Here is a 17,176-nt window from a genome sequence, read left to right as displayed (position 1 = left end):
ACCTCTGGATTGTGAGTCTAATGCGCGGTCCGATTTATCCACACGGGCGAGAATACATGAGAACATATATGATACAATTTTAAATTGTAAAATATTTAAATAATTTTGATTTTATTTTATCTTGCGCATGGCACGGAACATGGTCCAATCCACCATTCACCCATCGATTCTCTCCTTCTGTCACTTTAGCCACGATTCTTCTGACATTGCGGTGTCAGACACCAACAACAAATTCGCACAAACTTGTGTGTTGGTTGAATAATGGCCATCTAGAGGGGTCGTGCCTGCGTGCTTGCTGAAGAAAAGGTCGCTTTTTTCCGTAGTTCCGTGATCCCATCGCTGCCAGGATGCCGAAGAAGAAGACTGGCCAGCGGAAGAAGGCCGAGAAGCAGAAGCTTCGCCAGAAGGAGATCCGGAACCGGGAGTCCCAGCTGCCGGAGCAGCCGTGCAATCTCCCGATGGACTGCGAGAAATGTGGCAAGTGAGTTGCGGTGCACCGTCATTTGGGGTCACTTTGGTTTTACTAATGCGACTCTTTGTTTGACCCCCCTCACAGGAAGCAAAAGTCCCGTGCGTTTTGCTACTTTTGCCAGAGCGTGCAGCGTTTGCCGATTTGTGCCCAGTGCGGCAAGCAAAAGTGCATGCTCAAGACCGGGGACTGCGTCATCAAGCACGCCGGAGTGTTCACCACCGGGATGCAGATGGTCGGGGCGATTTGTGACCACTGCGAGGCGTGGATCTGCCACGGCCGGAAGTGTCTGCAGTCGCACGCGTGCACCTGCCCGCTGATGGACGCCGTCTGCGTCGAGTGTGAGCGTGGCGTGTGGGATCACGGCGGGCGGATGTACAAGTGTTGCTTCTGCGATAACTTCCTGTGTGAGGACGACCAGTTTGAGCATCAGGCGTCCTGCCAGGTGCTGGAGTCCGAGTCGTACAAGTGCCAGTCGTGCAACCGGCTTGGCCAGTACTCGTGCCTGCGGTGCAAGACGTGCTACTGCGAGGACCATATCCGGCGTAAGGGCTTCAAGTACGACAAGAACAAGCCGATTCCGTGTCCCAAGTGCAACTACGACACCAACCAGACCAAGGATCTGAGCATGTCGGGTGAGTTCAGTAATTGCTTTTAATGACAGGGTGGCCACTCAAGTCGGTAATTTTTTATTTTTTGTCAAAAAGTCGTTAAAAGTCGGGAATCCCAGGCAAACTTGTTTGAAAATTATTTTCTAACTCATGAATAATTTTGTACAATTGAGCAATTCTCTACGAAATCGGTATTTTTTCTTCAATTTTAATTTTTGTATTTTTTATCCGGCTGAAACTTTTTGGTGCCTTTGGTATGCCCAAAGAAGCCATTTTGCATTATTAGTTTGTCCATATAATTTTCCATACAAATTTGGCAGCTGTTCATACAAAAATGATATAGGAAAATTCAAAAATCTGTATCTTTTGACGGAATTTTTTAATATATTTGGTGTCTTCGACAAAGTCGTAGGTATGGATAAGGACTACACTGAAAAAAAATAAGCACGGTAAATTTTTGTTGGTGATTTTTCATTTCACTTTTTGTTACTAAAACTTGATTCGCCAAAAAACACTATTGTGTTTTTTTTCTGATATGTTTTAGAGGACATTAAATGCCAACTTTTCAGAAATTTCCAGGTTGTGCAAAAAATCTTTGACCGAGTTATACATTTTTCAAAACATTTATACATTTTTAAAAATAGCAGCAGTTTTTGGTTTTTTTTTTTTAAATTAATGCACATGTTTGCCCAGTTATACATTTTTCTATCAATATTGATTTTTTTCAAAAAATCGAAATAGTTGTCGCAAAAATTTGTCAATTTCATTTTTCGATATAAAATCGAATTTGCAATCAAAAAGTACTCTAGTGAAATTTTGATTAAGTGCACCGTTTTCAAGTTAAATCCATTTTTAGGTAACTTTTTTAAAAATAGTAGCAGTTTTTCGTTTTTTTTTTTTAATTAATGCACATGTTTGCCCACTTTTGAAAAAATGTGTTTGAAAAGCTAAGAATATTCTCTATACCTATTTTGCTTTTTTAAACATTGTTGATACGACCCTTAGTTGCTGGGATATTGCCATGCAAAGATTAAAAAACAGGAAAATTGTTTTTTTCTAAGTCTCACCCAAACAACCCACCATTTTCTAATGTCGATATCTCAGCAACTAATGGTTCGATTTTCAATGTTAAAATATGAAACATTCGTGAAATTTTCTGATCTTTTCGAAAACAATATTTTCATTTTTTTAAATAAAGACTAAATTTTCAAAAGGGACAAACGTTCAATATAACGCCCTCGGTAAATTGGGAAAGTCAGGAAAAGTCGGAAATTCGTCCAAATTCACAAAAAAAATCGGGAAAAAGTCGGATTTATTTTATTTTATTTTTTATTTTTTTTTTTCAAGATGTCGAGAATCCCAGGCAAACTTGTTTAAAACAATATTTTCTGGCTCTTGAATAATTTAGTACAATTTCCAAATTATATTCACCGAATTCCTTTGGGACCATCCACAAACCACGTGGACACTTTTTTGGAAATCTCAAACCAATGTTTATGTGGTAAATATTGATTTTTTTTTCATATATTTTTTTTCTAAATGTTTCCCTTGATTTTCAGTTATCGAAAAACTAAATGTCGAATAAAATCCAATCGTTGTTCGTTCTAAGTGAAAAAAGAAAAAACTTTTTTTACTTTTTGAAAACATACAAAAAATTTTAAAATAGGAAAAAACCCAATAAATTAAAAAAAAAGTTATTGCAAATATGTTTAAAAAAATTGTCTCTTCAAACATTTTGCATTAAAAAAAAGTGGTAAAACATGTATTATTAATTAATATTTTTTATCAATGAAAAATTCAGTTTGTTAAAATTCCATCAAACTAGTGGGCAAAGAAAAGAGCGAGCCGCTAAAAGAGCCGGTTAATTGAAAAGAGCGAACGAACCATGGCTCACAAAAAAAGAACCGCACTGCCCATCATTGAAAATTCGGCTAATATGCCAAATTAAGTATTTCGAGAAAAACGCGTTTTAGTGTTTGTCACCAAATCTTTGTCAAGGCAATTTCCCATAAGAGTGGCATATTAGCCGTTTGGTTTTTCGCATCGGCAGCCAAGTCTATACACTATTTCAGTGAAATTCAAGGTACAGAAGATGCGTTGGAACATCCTCTATCACCGGGTGCTAATATCTCGTTTTTGTCAAAAGTGGATATTAGCCGTTTTTTCAATGGTGGGCAGCGCGGTTCTTCTTTAAATTCCGGTCTTTCGAAAGAACCGATCAAAGATGGAATAATTTTTAAGCTTGTTATAAATATAATTTATTGAATTTCCAACAAATTGTTATGTTACATTTCCAGAGTTGTTTTTGAAAAGGACCAATAAACTATTGTCTTTCACATGTTTATAGGACCTAATAAAAAAAAAGATTTGTTTTTGAGAATTGAAAATACAATTTCAAATATTTCAATGTTAATAAAAAAATATTCCCAACATTGTCCTTTGGTGTACTTTTCCAGTACTTTAGGATGAAAAACGGCAGGTTAGAGAGGGACTATTTCCCGAACTTCTAAAAGCTGAATCGTCATATTTTATTGGGTCTGCTTAACTTGTAAATTGTTACCAAAAATGTACTAAATGGCTTAAGGATTTTGGAAAAAAAATCCTCTTGCCGAATAAACTTCTGCGTTTATAGACTTTATCGATCAAATTAGAATCAGAAATAAAATATCAGCATCATTTCAATTTTTCCAGAAAAAAACGAAATTTTAAAATTAAATTAAATTAAAATAAAATCGAGTAGAAATGTTGACATAGAGACCGCCAAGGTTTTCAAGAGCATCTTCTCGTTTTAAGTTTTTTTTTTTTTTTTTTTCAAAACTTTTATATAATTCCAATGTCAAAAGCTTTAAAAATCACACCATTAAAAAAATATCCATCCATATTTAAAAAAGAGCGTAAGAGCCGTTCAAAAGAGCGGTTCTTTTAATGAGCGAACGAAAATGAGCGGCTCCTAAAAAAGAGCGGTCAAACTGAATTTTGCATTGGGGTAATTCTCTACCAACTCACACGAAATCGAAAAGTTGCCTCGACCCCTCTTCGATTTGCGTGGTATATGTTTTTTGATATCTCGTGACGGAGGAGCGGTACGACCCCTTCCATTTTTGAACATGCAAAAAAAGAGGTGTTGTTATTTTGCAGCTTGAAACGGTGATGAGATAGAAATTTGGTGTCAAAGAGACTTTTATGTAAGATTGGACGCCCGAATTCCGAAAAAAAAACGTTTTATTCATCTAAAAAAACACAAAAAAGTTTTAAAAACTCTGCCATTTTTCGTTATTTAACTGTAATTTTTTTTGAACATTTAATTTCAAGGGAAATTTAATGTACTTTTCGAATCTACATTAACCCAGAAGGGTCATTTTTTCATTTAGAACAAAATGTTTCGCTTTGAAATTTCGTGTTTTTGCCAACTTTGCAGTGTTATTTTTTAGAGTGTAACAATGTTCTACAAAGTTGTAAAGCAGACAATTACAAAAATTTTGCTTATAAGCTTTCGGTTATTTTTCAAATACTGATTGTTTATGTTTCTACATACTCTGAATCAATATTATGACTGCTTCCATTTTTGAGTTAGTTTTTTTTTTTTTTTGGGAATTAGCTGTTATGTTTCTCTTTTTACGAAAATTGTCAATAGTTTTTTTAAGTTCATTCAGATTTTTTTTCGACTTTTTTATAAAGAGTTTTTTGTTTGATATCATTTTTTAGATAAAACAAAATGCTTATTTTTCGAGTTTCTGGAAAAGTCGTGAAAAAGTGTGGAATTTCAAAATGGGATTTAAGTGGTCACCCTGTTTTAATGTTTAAAACCTGATTTTTTTCTTTTTATATATAAATTTTTAATATGTTTCCACAGTCCGCAGCCACAAGTACGGCCGCAAGCGCCAGGACGACGACGGCGAAGACGACGATTACGTGTACGATGCGGAGTACACGGCGTACCGCGAGGCGTCCGACTACAAGTTTGCCGACTCGGACTCGGACGATTACTCGGAGGAGGACGACACGGATTCGGACGACGACGACGAGGAGGAAGAATCCAGCGAGGAGGAAGCGGGCGGCGCCAAGGCCGGAAAAAGCACCGACTAGGCGGAGCGGGAGCAGGGACGTGTTTCTTTTCGGTTCTGCTCAAATGGAACAAGCCACAGGTTGGGTGGATTTCGAATCTACGCGGTGTATTGTTGGTTTGTTTTTTTGTATCAAATGTCTCCGGGAGGAGGAGCGATCGCGATCGCGCGGGGGATTATTTGAATAAAGATAGCAAATGAGAGTAGCGTGTTTGTGATTTACCTTGAAGAGTCCTAGAAGAATAGTCCACGCATTCGTCGGCCCATGCCCTGGCGATCGTACAGAACGTTGAACTTGTTCACCAGCTGGTTCATGTCGTTGGAAACCTTGGTCAAAGCTCCCAGGTAAGTGATCAGGCCGACGTCGTTCGATTGCTGGAAGGAGAAGAATCTCCGGTTAGATTGGACAACTCAAACCATCCCTTCAAATCCAACTCACCGTGTAAAACTCCTCCTTGAAGGCCGGATTCTGAATGACCGGCAGTCGACGGCTGAGCGAATACGCTCCGCGCAGAATCTCCTGATTCGCCTCCAGCTGGCCGCTCTCGACGGCCTTGATGTACGCCAGAACGATCTTCACGCGCGAGTGCAGCATCTTGATGGCACTGTGCTGCGCCAGCAGGTGTTCCGCCACGGCCGAGTTCTCGTCCGTGTCGTTGGTGGACATCCGAGCCACGTGATCAACTCCGATCCGCTCGGCCTCCTCGGTGGCCAGCGTGTACGTGAGGGGTACGAACAGCATCACGGCGTCACCCTGGACAATGTCTATGATGGACTCGTGCAGTGAAATGGGCAGCTGGTTCATGTTCCGGCTGGTCGGATCCAGCAGCAGCATGATCGGACACTCGTTGATTTGGCAGATCTGCTTGTGGATGTTGATGTGCTTCTCCGTTGGGATCGCCCCCGTCGTGTACCAACCAAGAAAGTCCAGATCGCTGAACACTTGTTTGTCTGCGGGGGAAAAAAGACACATTAGAGACCAAACAACCCAAAAATCCCCCCCACCAAAGAATCCCTCACATTGCTGCTCCTTCACGTTGTAGTAATCCATCAGGATGTGCACCTCATCGTCGACCATGTCGAACTTGAGCTCGAACGAGTTCATCACCTCGATGTTCCGGCCCTTCTGCTTGCCAATCAGCGCCCCAAACACCTGCGACTTGAAGCCCTTCTGGGCGCGAATCCGCGTCCAGTGATCGGACACGTTCATAATGACCAGCGGGTGCAGCGAGCAGGCCACCGACGGAACCGCATTCCCGGCGATCACGTTGCGTGACTCACCGGACGGCTGCTGCTGTGCCACCGCTGCCAATTGCGAGGACTTGGTCGGAACGGCGGCGGCAGCCATTCCAGACGAGGAACCGGAAGCTACCGCAGCAGATGCGGCAACCGGAGGAGCCGGTGCAGCAGCCGGCGTTTGACCGTCGCCGTCCACGTCCATTTTCTCCTCCGTGGGACGCTGCTGCTGCTGGGCGCTCATCTTCTGTTACGGTTACGTGAGCCGGAAGTGGATCGAGGGATTGTTTCAGGAACGAAAATGTTGTTTTTGCGAACGCACAAAGGACGACGATGCGAGAATTTTGTGTAAAATTTTTTGATGTTTTGACAGCTTTGACGTTTCAGCGGGGCTGTTTACTATGAAATTGTTCAGCCGGTGTTACCCTTCTGTAAATAAAAATTTAAAGATTACACGTTTTTTGATGTTCATACAATTTGGGTAAAAGTATTGGTTTCTAAAATTGAGCAAGCACCATCATTTCAAATTATACTCAACGACTCAGCCCCCGGTGGTTGGTCACTTTTTCGTTTGACACTTTTTTAGTTTGTACCCCGTTGGTTGGTCAAAGTCAAACTAAAAAGTGACGAACTGTCACTTTTTACACGGCGCTCACGCATACTATCAAAACAAACGTTTGATAGTGTGTGTGAATTCCGTGTAAAAGGGGTGTCAAATTAAAAAATTACCCCGTTCGTTTGACAACAGTTGGTGTCAACCATAGGGGTTTGAGTGTAAAAAAATAGATTATTTTCATTTTTATATTTTGAAATATTAAAATATTTTTTTGAATTGGGGCCACCCATAAACCACGTGGACCAACACTGCATACAATAAAGATTTTGTTCTATGGACAATTGTCCACGTGTGAGGAGGACGGGTTGAGATATTCAAATATGTGTACATGTGGTTTATGGATGGTCTCATTTTTAAATTTTTAATTTCATGATTTTTTTTAAATCGGAGATTATTAATCCTGATAACTAAGATTTTTTATTTTGAGATTTTTTATGCTTTTGAAATCCAAAATGTTCTAGATCGTGTTGTCACACGTGCATTTTGAGCCAAATAAGCTAAAAACACTATTTTGTGCAGCTCACAATGCCTCAACTTTTAACCTTCACAGATCCCCAAGATTCGATTTCAATCCTGAGATATGCAATAAAAGCCGAAAAACTCCGTGCATCATTTTCTCTTTTCATATGAAAGAAGTTTCAATCTTGTCGTGGTATCTTGACACAGCCTGAAAATTGATGTAAGTGCGACAATTGGCCAAAGGGATTTAAGGTCAGAACGCGTTTGACACAGGTACGAGCTCGACTACCGTAAACATTTTCAATTATTAGGGACTCCAGCAACCAAATTCAACCAAACTTCAGGACAATGCAGAGAATAGCCAATCAAACAAAACATGTTTGCTATTGTTTACATTGCGTGCTCTCATTTTTGTTTATTCAATAGAACATTAAATTTTTGAATATTTTTTTTATTATTTTCTACATCTGTGAATAGTCAAATTTTTATTTTCGAATATTTGATTTTTAGAAGTTCTAAATATCTGAAGTTGAGATTTTTTTTGTGTTGGCTTCTCCCTCTGTTACTAAATACTTTATTCTGAGCAATAAAACAAAATCCGTCCATTTGATTTTCAGCATTTTAAGATTCGGCCTTTTCTGAGTACAATGATACGACCACTAAGAGCTTAAAATGGATTTGAAATCAATTTTAAAAAAATACCTTGACAGAAAAGGTCCTACTTGACACATCGTTCCTAGGGGACCATAGTTGATCCATCGAAAAAAATCTGTCTTGCCAATTTATTTATTTTTGCATTAAAATGAAAAAAAGTGATCAGAAATGGTATTCAATCGTGTTTATTACCGGTGTACATAAAAATTCACATATCTTGAGTTTTTTTTTAAAGGACCAATAAACATATGAAAGACAATAGCTTATTGGTCCTTTTCAAACAAAAACTCCAGATATGGCTGAAGGACCCTATTATGAATTTTAAATTTTATAATATCACGCAAATATCAAAGCAACTTTTCCAAAACAATAAAAGATTTTTGTGGAATTTAGAAAATCAAGGTTTGTTTCAACGCAAAATCGGCGTTGATTATATTCAACAAAATTTGTGTTGAATCAAACCTCGTACAGGCTGATTCTACAAAATATTTTTCATATTCCATGTTCCTACCGGTTGTTGCGTTTAATGTAAGGTACGCACTTCGGAAGGAATCGGTCAATAAAAATTTCAAATAGGCACCCTGTTTGAAAAATGTCGCACGTCGTACGAGTTGTCGCACGCTTTTGATTTTACCGTTTCGATATCGATTGGTCGAAAGTACGACAAACGGCGATGTCGACGAAAGTACTCTGACAAGCAAAAACATGTTCTGACTGGATCCAAGAATTAGTTAAAAGTGTTGAAAAAATACAAAATCAAATAGGAGCAAAACAAAGTAAGTTTGTTTGAGTAGTTAGTTGTTTTCTATTTTAATTCAAGAGCATTGGGCACTGTTCATTGTTTATTTTTCAGATGCCATACGCCGAGTACCGGCCCAGCAATGGAAACATGGTTCGATCGGTTCGATGCCAGGCATGGCACCGATCTTGTCATTGTAAATACTAGCAATCACATTTATCATCCGGTCAGTGCCATTAGTCCACGTCATCCGATTACGGCCGGAATGAGCAAGGGATCTAATCAAAGTTTCTGCTGTTCCAGATTTCGGTGGGTGGATTAGAAGGCGGACGGAAAATGTCATGAACCCGGCGGGCTATGCCGGAAAATGGAGGGCAAGTAACCGGTCAGCGATCGTGGAAGCAATCCTCCTTGCAGAAGAGAATGAAACGTCAAGTAATAAAAAGGTAGAGGAGGACGAAAAAAAACTCCCGGCAGCGATCCTGATCCGCCAAAAATTGTTATCAATGGAACTGGTGAGTAGTGTTTTTTGGCGGAGTTGTGCCAGGAGTGATTTGGATGACGAAATTTCAAGAATTCTAAACATCCAATATGTCATAAATCAAAAATTCTTTAATTTCTAAAATGCTACAGTTATAAGATTGTACAATCCTCAAATTCTTCACATTCTAAAATTTTAACATTGTCAAGTTCTAAAAGTTTAAAATTAAAAATAAGTAATATTAACATTTGAATGTTTATAAAACAATCTTAAATTATTCAAATCTGACATTCTAAAATTCTAATATTCCAAAATTCTAAAATTCTAAAATTCTAAAATTCTAAAATTCTAAAATTCTAAAATTTTAGAAATTTTTAGATTTTTTAAGAATTTTAGGATTATTTTTTTTTAATTTTAGAATTTTGTGATCTTAAAATTTTAGAATTAAAGATTTATAGAAATTAAGAATTTTAGTATTTCAGAAGTTCTAAAACTCTAAATTCTAAAGAAAAAAATTAATAATTTTGAATTCTTAGGTTCTACAATTTTTAATCTCTTAAATTTTTATGTTGTATTACACTCAGCCCCCGGTGGTTGGTCACTTTTTCGTTTGTAAAATGGGTGTCAAACTAAAAAGTGACCCCTTTCGTTTGACAACAGTTTGTGTCAAACCATCGGGTTTTGAGTGTATTCTTTTAATTCTTGATATTTGTAAATTTCAAAAATATCAAACATTAAATTTCATTTTTAAATTATTCAGATATTTTGAATTTTTACGATTAATTTAAACATTCGAACATTTTAAAATTATTTAAAGTCTTTTAAGTTCTTAGCTTCTTCAAAGCATGGACTTTGGGGTCTTCAGAAACACATGCATTTTAATTTAAAAAAATCAAAAATATTTAAACAGGTCCAGATGGGGTTTCTCCATAAAACTTGCGTTAATGTTGATTTTTAATTTGAAATTTAAAATGTTAGAATATTTTGTTGTTAAATTTGCTTTAATCTTTATTTTCTGAAAAAATAAGGTTTAATTAACTACTTTTTTAATTAATTTGTTTTCAAAATTTTACATTGAAAGTTAAACTTTTCAATATTCCACAATTAATTATTTTATGAATTTTCACAGATTTTTTGAGTATGATATCTGTCATGAGATTCCCTTTGTTTCAACAACAAAACTCTAGATATGATTTGGATATGATTATTCAGCCGAATGACGTTATCTTTTTTCAGGTAACCAAACATATTCCAATCTGATCCTGCTAACAACCCAGCGTCTCCGTGTTGTTCCACGCAGCTTGTTGAACGGAAGCTGTAACGACCGCAAAAACACCTGCTCCAGAAGTTCGTAAACCGACGTTGTCCCGTACTCCGGTGGCCATCAATCCATGGGACATAAACGGTGGCGCCGCACCCCGCCGTATCTGCGGCTAGTCGAGGAGCAATAGTCCTTCTTGATCAAGATGCTGCCCCGCACGCTGGCGTCGGCTCGAAAAGATGGCTGACAAAATCCGGACCCGGAAGACAACGCCAAAAAATTCCGGCCAAGATGCCGAGCGACGAGGAGAACTGGAAGACCAACCGGAAGACGACACCAAGATGTACGTGAAGATCCGCGACACAACAAGTATAATGAAATAATTGATTTTTTACTGTGGGGAAATGTGCAAATTACATGAAAAAATAAAATAAATTAAAAATAAACAATCATCTATTTTTTAACTGCAACATAACCTAAAAACCTGAAAAAACAGCACACGACAAAGGCACGACAACCTAAATAACAAAACCGTGCGACGTCGGTCGAATGTCGTACGACAATGTCGAACAATTTCGATGATCGATCGCACGACAAATACGACATTTTGGTGCAAAAACGTATGACATTCGTACGAATGTCGCACGACATTGTCGTGCGACGTCGTACGGTTGCACGGACGACAAACGACGGACGTCCGACGAACTTTTCAGTCAGGGCAGTAGCGGTAGCGAAAGCAAGTCAGAGAGGGTGAAGAAAAGCCCCAAGAAAACATTTCCTCTCTTTTGTTCTGCCGTTCGTAAAGCTGTTTCTTGACCCCCTTTCTTTTGAAGAGCATACCAGCCCTAAAACGGAATTCACATACGATACGAATCGAACTCTGATTCAGAATTCGAATTGAGTTGACTGGACTAGGGGAAGGTGGGGCAAGACGACCATATGGGGCAAGAGAAACAATCGCTCGTACGGCCGTAATTTTTACAATTTTGATTATTTCCAGTATGAGGAAATGATGCTAGCAATGCAATTAGCTGATTCTACTGCCACATAACCGCCAAAACGACGTAAACGCCACGGAGCATAAGATTTAATGAAGTTTTTTTTTCAAAACCTTTATTTTATTATAATATTTGGAAAGTACAAAATAAGGCTTTGGGTTCGTTTTAAGGCTCATTTTATCAAAATGCAATTTTTCCTAGATCAGTAGTGTCCCTACCAATCACTTGCACCTATTATAAAGTAGGATTTAACTTTTGGTTATATTTATTGAGAGCTTTAAAAAAAATTGTTCAAGTGGGGCAAGTGTACCATATGGATTTTTAGTATGGAAAAAAATACGAATTGCTGCAACAACATATTTTATTGGGAAATAAATTCATAAACGTACTTAATAACTGATAAACAATTGTTTAAAAAAAATTCCATACAAAATAAAGCGATATTATGAAAATTTCCTTTTTTTCATCTAAGTAATAATCTTTTTCGTAAAAACGAACAAATTTTTAGTAAAATATATTCTTTAATCTAAAAATGAAAGAAACGTTTCAAATACATCCTAATCTGATGTATCTAAGTGATAACAGTTCAAGTGTCAGCAAATTAACATGTTTTTTCATGCATTGTTCCTCTTGCCCCAACGGGTTGTTCGTCTTGCCCCACTAGTTGAGTAGAACATACGGAAAAAAAAATTAAAATCATTTTTTTGCATTAAAAAACAGGATTTTTTGAAAACTTGTTCTATAAAAGTCTTAGTCAAGACCTGGAATAAGATGATTATTATAAAATCCGACAGATTTTTAACGTTTTTAATGGGTTACAACGATCATTTCCTTAGCTTGTTACACTTGCCCCACTTTCCCCTACTGCTTGTCAAACAGTTTGTAACAGCGACTGAATAAAATGTTGTATCATACATTAAATAAATGTCGCGCAACAATACAGACATCCGATGCAACACTGTTTTGTCACTTGATTTGGCGCAATTTCCCAAAAACATTTCAACGCGGATTCCATTGTTCCGAGTGTAACCCGTATCCAAAAAACCAGCAATGACCGAGAAGGAAGTGACCGATTCGCTGACCAAGCTGTCCCTGGAGCAGAAGCGGGCCGACTATCTGGACTGGAACGAGTACTTTATGGCGACGGCGTTTTTGGCCGCGAAACGAAGCAAGGATCCAAACACCCAGGTGGGCGCGTGCATCGTGAATGACGAGAGGAAGATCGTCGGAGTTGGTTATAATGGGTTCCCGATCGGGTGTGGGGACGATGACTTTCCCTGGGGGAAGAACTCGAATGATCCGTTGGATACGAAGTATCTGTACGTTTGCCACGCCGAGATGAATGCGATTTTGAACAAAAACAGTTCGGACGTGAAGAATTGTACGATGTACGTGGCGTTGTTTCCGTGCAACGAGTGCGCGAAGATCATCATCCAGTCGAGGATCCGGGAGGTGATTTACATGTCTGACAAGCACGCGCTTAAGAAGTCGACGATTGCCTCGAAGAAGATGTTTGACGCCGCGGGGGTTAAGTACTGGCAGTTTGTGCCCAAGAGTAGCAGGATTGTGATAGACTTTTCGGAAATTGACTGGGATAATTTGAACCAGCTGCCGGCGACACCGAGGAGATGAGCTGACACCAAAGAAATGTGACGAATGTTTTGTTTTTATCGTAAACAGTTATAATTTATTGATTATAAATCTTCTCTTCTATAAATAGCTTGTGGATATATCATAAGGATTTTTTACAATTACAAAAAAAAAACTTGATCAAAATTGAATGTCCAATAAAACTATGCCAGACTGGTACAAAATAAATATACGAGTTTTTGTTTCGTGCTCTTCAGCGGTACATTCGGCTTAAAAATGGTCAAATTGGTACAAATTAAACCTGTTCTGAAACAAACAAACAATGATCTTGTGGTTTTCTTTCTAGCCTGTTTGAAAGTCTAAACTCTGCGCATTTGAACTGTTTGAAAAAACTCTTACAAACTAACTGGCTAACACTACTCTTTCGTTTCATATATATTAGCAATTAAGGAAGATGGTGCTCTTTTTTGTTATTTTTTTGTTCACGTGCGACTAAGGAAAGTGCCAAATAATTAGTAAAAAGATAAACGAAAAACTCATTGAACTGTGTTAGTGCCAACGCTAAAATATGTTAGTCTTGCCTGAGCATGCCTTCAGCGTTTCTCTCACTCTGTTTGCTTCTTACTCTTTGTACTAGAGTACACCTCTGTTGTTAGTATCGACCGAAGAAAAAATAACCCTGCCCTTATTCGATACGCGGCTGCAAAAATAAACTGTTTGAATTCTTATCAGCTAGAGCTTAAAACAAACGAACCCCGCTTAAAACGCGCAAACACACACACACACATTTCTCCGTATTTAACAATTGCTTGTGCCTGTGGTGGTGCGGCCAACACAACGCACATGGTCCAGTAACCTAGCCTAGCCTAAAGTACGCGCACACTCTTCCGTCCTCCTCCCATTGGGTTGCTACTTGTAAAAGTTTAGCGAGCGCGGCTGGAGGGACGTTTTCTTGAGACAGTTGTGCGCCTGCTGGGTCATGAAGAGCTGGTCGCGCGTCTTCCCGCAGGCGTACTTTTCCCACTTTGGGTCGAGAATCTGCGAATGAAATGTGGAGAATTTTCATGAGAACTAGGTGTGCTTCTTACATGGTGTCAATTCAAGTATTATTTTTTCCCCTAATTGTTATAATTTTTAAGTTATTTAAAAAAAAAATTCACGAACTTATTAGGCCTTTTAAGTGCCGAGACCAGGTTAGGACCGGGGATCTACATATTGAATTAAAAAAATTACAAAAATAATGAATCTTTAAATGAAATGATTGTAGACAATGCTGAGTTATCTGCGAAGTTCTTGGCGACAGAACAATTTCCAAAATTTTGGAAAACGATATTCGTTGGTTTTCAGGTTGCCCATCCCGCCTTAAAATTACAGCTTCCAGCTTGGTGGTCGAAACTGGAGGTAACACACCGTTGAATTTGAAAAACATATTCTTGTTTTTGATACTTGTGGTTCCCTGTAATTTTCCTTTTAAATATTGTTTGTTTTAGGTACTGAAAAACTTAATAAAAAAAAAATAAAAAAATATTTTGCTTTTTTTTAAGTAAAAAATGGAAACAGACACCAAATTGCGATAGATTTTGCCTAATTTTTCATTAAGATTTTTAAAATATTTTTATTTGAAGGCTCAGGAAGTTTTCACGATAGTTTGATTTGAAATATTTTACGCTATTTTGGTGAGGTAGAGAAACCCTATTTTTCTGTTAGCTTTTTCTTCAGAAGCTGTATCTCCGCAACCATAAACCACGTGGACACTTTTTGTGGGGATCATCCATAGGGACCATCCATAAACCACGTGGAGCACGGAAGATGGCTTTTTTGTCATCTAAAACTTTTAAAATCAAGAATAAAAAAAATATTTTCTACTTAAAAATATTTTTTTTTATTCTTCAGTTGGAAATTTACTATTGAAAATATAAAGTGAAAAATTCCCAATCATTATTTTGTTTTTGGAAAAATTACAAAAGAATTAGGGTTTTTTCAAACTTTGAACTTTTCTAATGGGGTAATTCTCCGCCAACTCACACAGCAGTTGCCCCGACCCCTCTTCGATTTGCGTGAAACTTTGTCTTAAGGGGTAACTTTTGTCCCTGATCACGAATCCGAGGTCCGTTTTTTGATATCTCGTGACGGAGGGGCGGTACGACCCTTTCCATTTTTGAACATGCGAAAAAAGAGGTGTTTTTCAAAAATTTGCAGCCTGAAACGGTGATGAGATAGAAATCTGGTGTCAAAGGGACTTTTATGTAAAATTAGACGCCCAATTTGATGGCGTACTCAGAATTCCGAAAAAACGTATTTTTCATCGAAAAAAACACTAAAAAAGTTTTAAAAATTCTCCCATTTTCCGTTACTCGACTGTAAAAAATTTTGGAACATGTCATTTTATGGGAAATTTAATGTACTTTTCGAATCTACATTGTCCCAGAAGGGTCATTTTTTCATTTAGAACAAAATTTTTCATTTTAAAATTTCGTGTTTTTTCTAACTTTGCAGGGTTATTTTTTAGAGTGTAACAATGTTCTACAAAGTTGTAGAGCAGACAATTACAAAAATTTTGATATATAGACATAAGGGGTTATAAACATCACGAGTTATCGCGATTTTACGAAAAAATGTTTTGAAAAAGTTGGTCGTCATCGATCATGGCCGTTCATGGTCACTCGCGACAGACACGCACGACAAAACAAAGAGAAACGCAAAAAGTAACTTTTTCAAAACTTTTTTTCGTAAAATCGCGATAACTTGTGATGTTTATAAGCAAACCCCTTATGTCTATATATCAAAATTTTTGTAATTGTCTGCTCTACAACTTTGTAGAACATTGTTACACTCTAAAAAATAACCCTGCAAAGTTAGAAAAAACACGAAATTTTAAAATGAAAAATTTTGTTCTAAATGAAAAAATGACCCTTCTGGGACAATGTAGATTCGAAAAGTACATTAAATTTCCAATAAAATGACATGTTCCAAAATTTTTTACAGTCGAGTAACGGAAAATGGGAGAATTTTTAAAACTTTTTTAGTGTTTTTTTCGATGAAAAATACGTTTTTTCGGAATTCTGAGTACGCCATCAAATCGGGCGTCTAATTTTACATAAAAGTCCCTTTGACACTAGATTTCTATCTCATCACCGTTTCAGGCTGCAAATTTTTGATAAACACCTCTTTTTTCGCATGTTCAAAAATGGAAGGGGTCGTACCGCCCCTCCGTCACGAGATATCAAAAAACGGACCTCGGATTCGTGATCAGGGACAAAAGTTACCCCTTAGGACAAAGTTTCACGCAAATCGAAGAGGGGTCGGGGCAACTTTTCCCGATTTCGTGTGAGTTGGTAGAGAATTACCCAATGAAAATATTATTATGATTAATTTTCAGAAAAAAATGTAACATAGTTTTTGATAAACATTTCATTCAATCACAGCAAAAAATCCGATGGTAAAATCGCATGCAAAAGCATGCACATCACCTTTGTAAGAAAAAGCATGTAATATTGTATGAGAAAACGTGTACACAAAAAGCATGTACCCGAGAAAAAAAATCAGGTCTGCTCACCCCAAAAATAACATCAATCCGTCGAAAGTCATATTCAGATTACCAAGTCCGCGTCCCAACCCACTCGGCTATCTCGCCGCAATGAAAATAGCTGTATCACTGCCAATCTAACAGTAGGTTTTCCGTACCATCTATTTTTATAGCGGCGAAATAGCCGAGTGGATTGGGGCGCGGACTTGGTAATCTAAATATGACTTTCGTCGAAATTTTTTGCTGTGATTGAATGAAATGTTTATCAAAAACTATGTTACATTTTTTTCTGAAAATTAATCATAATAATATTTTTATTAGAAAAGTTCAAAGTTTGAAAAAACCCTTTTTGATTGAAAAAATATCAATTTTTCGATATTTTAGAAAAGAACCCACGACTGTTTTTTTCCCTAAAAAAAATGGTGTTTTCCTATAATTTTGCCTGTTTCTTTATATTCAAACATCTTCATAC

General features: G+C 37.5%; 4 protein-coding genes across 8 annotated transcripts in view; 2 read left to right on the top strand and 2 right to left on the bottom strand.

Annotated features, from left to right (window-relative positions):
* The first annotated feature begins 237 nt into the window (after positions 1-237).
* Positions 238-5,347, top strand: LOC120415547 (zinc finger protein 330 homolog). Its single transcript, XM_039577117.2, has 3 exons — positions 238-481; positions 557-1,104; positions 4,934-5,347. Exons 1-3 carry the CDS (start codon positions 348-350, stop codon positions 5,164-5,166), a joined length of 915 nt encoding a protein of 304 aa, XP_039433051.1. The 5' UTR covers positions 238-347; the 3' UTR covers positions 5,167-5,347.
* Positions 5,227-6,755, bottom strand: LOC120415544 (COP9 signalosome complex subunit 6). Its single transcript, XM_039577115.2, has 3 exons — positions 6,165-6,755; positions 5,584-6,095; positions 5,227-5,519 (listed from the first exon to the last, which is right to left on the bottom strand). The coding sequence occupies exons 1-3, from the start codon at positions 6,622-6,624 to the stop codon at positions 5,379-5,381; spliced, it is 1,113 nt and encodes a 370-aa protein (XP_039433049.1). The 5' UTR covers positions 6,625-6,755; the 3' UTR covers positions 5,227-5,378.
* Positions 6,756-12,554: 5,799 nt separating this feature from the next.
* Positions 12,555-13,455, top strand: LOC120415539 (deoxycytidylate deaminase). The gene has a single exon (XM_039577105.2). It carries the CDS (start codon positions 12,639-12,641, stop codon positions 13,218-13,220), a length of 582 nt encoding a protein of 193 aa, XP_039433039.1. The 5' UTR covers positions 12,555-12,638; the 3' UTR covers positions 13,221-13,455.
* Positions 13,456-13,872: 417 nt separating this feature from the next.
* Positions 13,873-17,176, bottom strand: part of LOC120415537 (myb protein) — a 30,764-nt gene continuing 27,460 nt past the window's right edge. For 4 of the 5 annotated variants that reach the window (XM_039577100.2, XM_039577104.2, XM_039577103.2 and 1 more), the window contains one exon: positions 13,873-14,216. In XM_039577100.2, the coding sequence (XP_039433034.1) occupies positions 14,088-14,216 (129 nt within the window). In that variant the 3' untranslated portion in view covers positions 13,873-14,087. The remainder of the gene's footprint in view (positions 14,217-17,176) is intronic. The other variant, XR_005605211.2, reaches the window with a different exon arrangement.

Source organism: Culex pipiens, chromosome 2 (genome assembly GCF_016801865.2).
Source record: "Culex pipiens pallens isolate TS chromosome 2, TS_CPP_V2, whole genome shotgun sequence".
Taxonomy (NCBI): Eukaryota; Metazoa; Arthropoda; class Insecta; order Diptera; family Culicidae; genus Culex; species Culex pipiens.
Note: the sequence above shows the minus strand (reverse complement) of the source record. Positions and strands in the feature narration are given on the sequence as shown.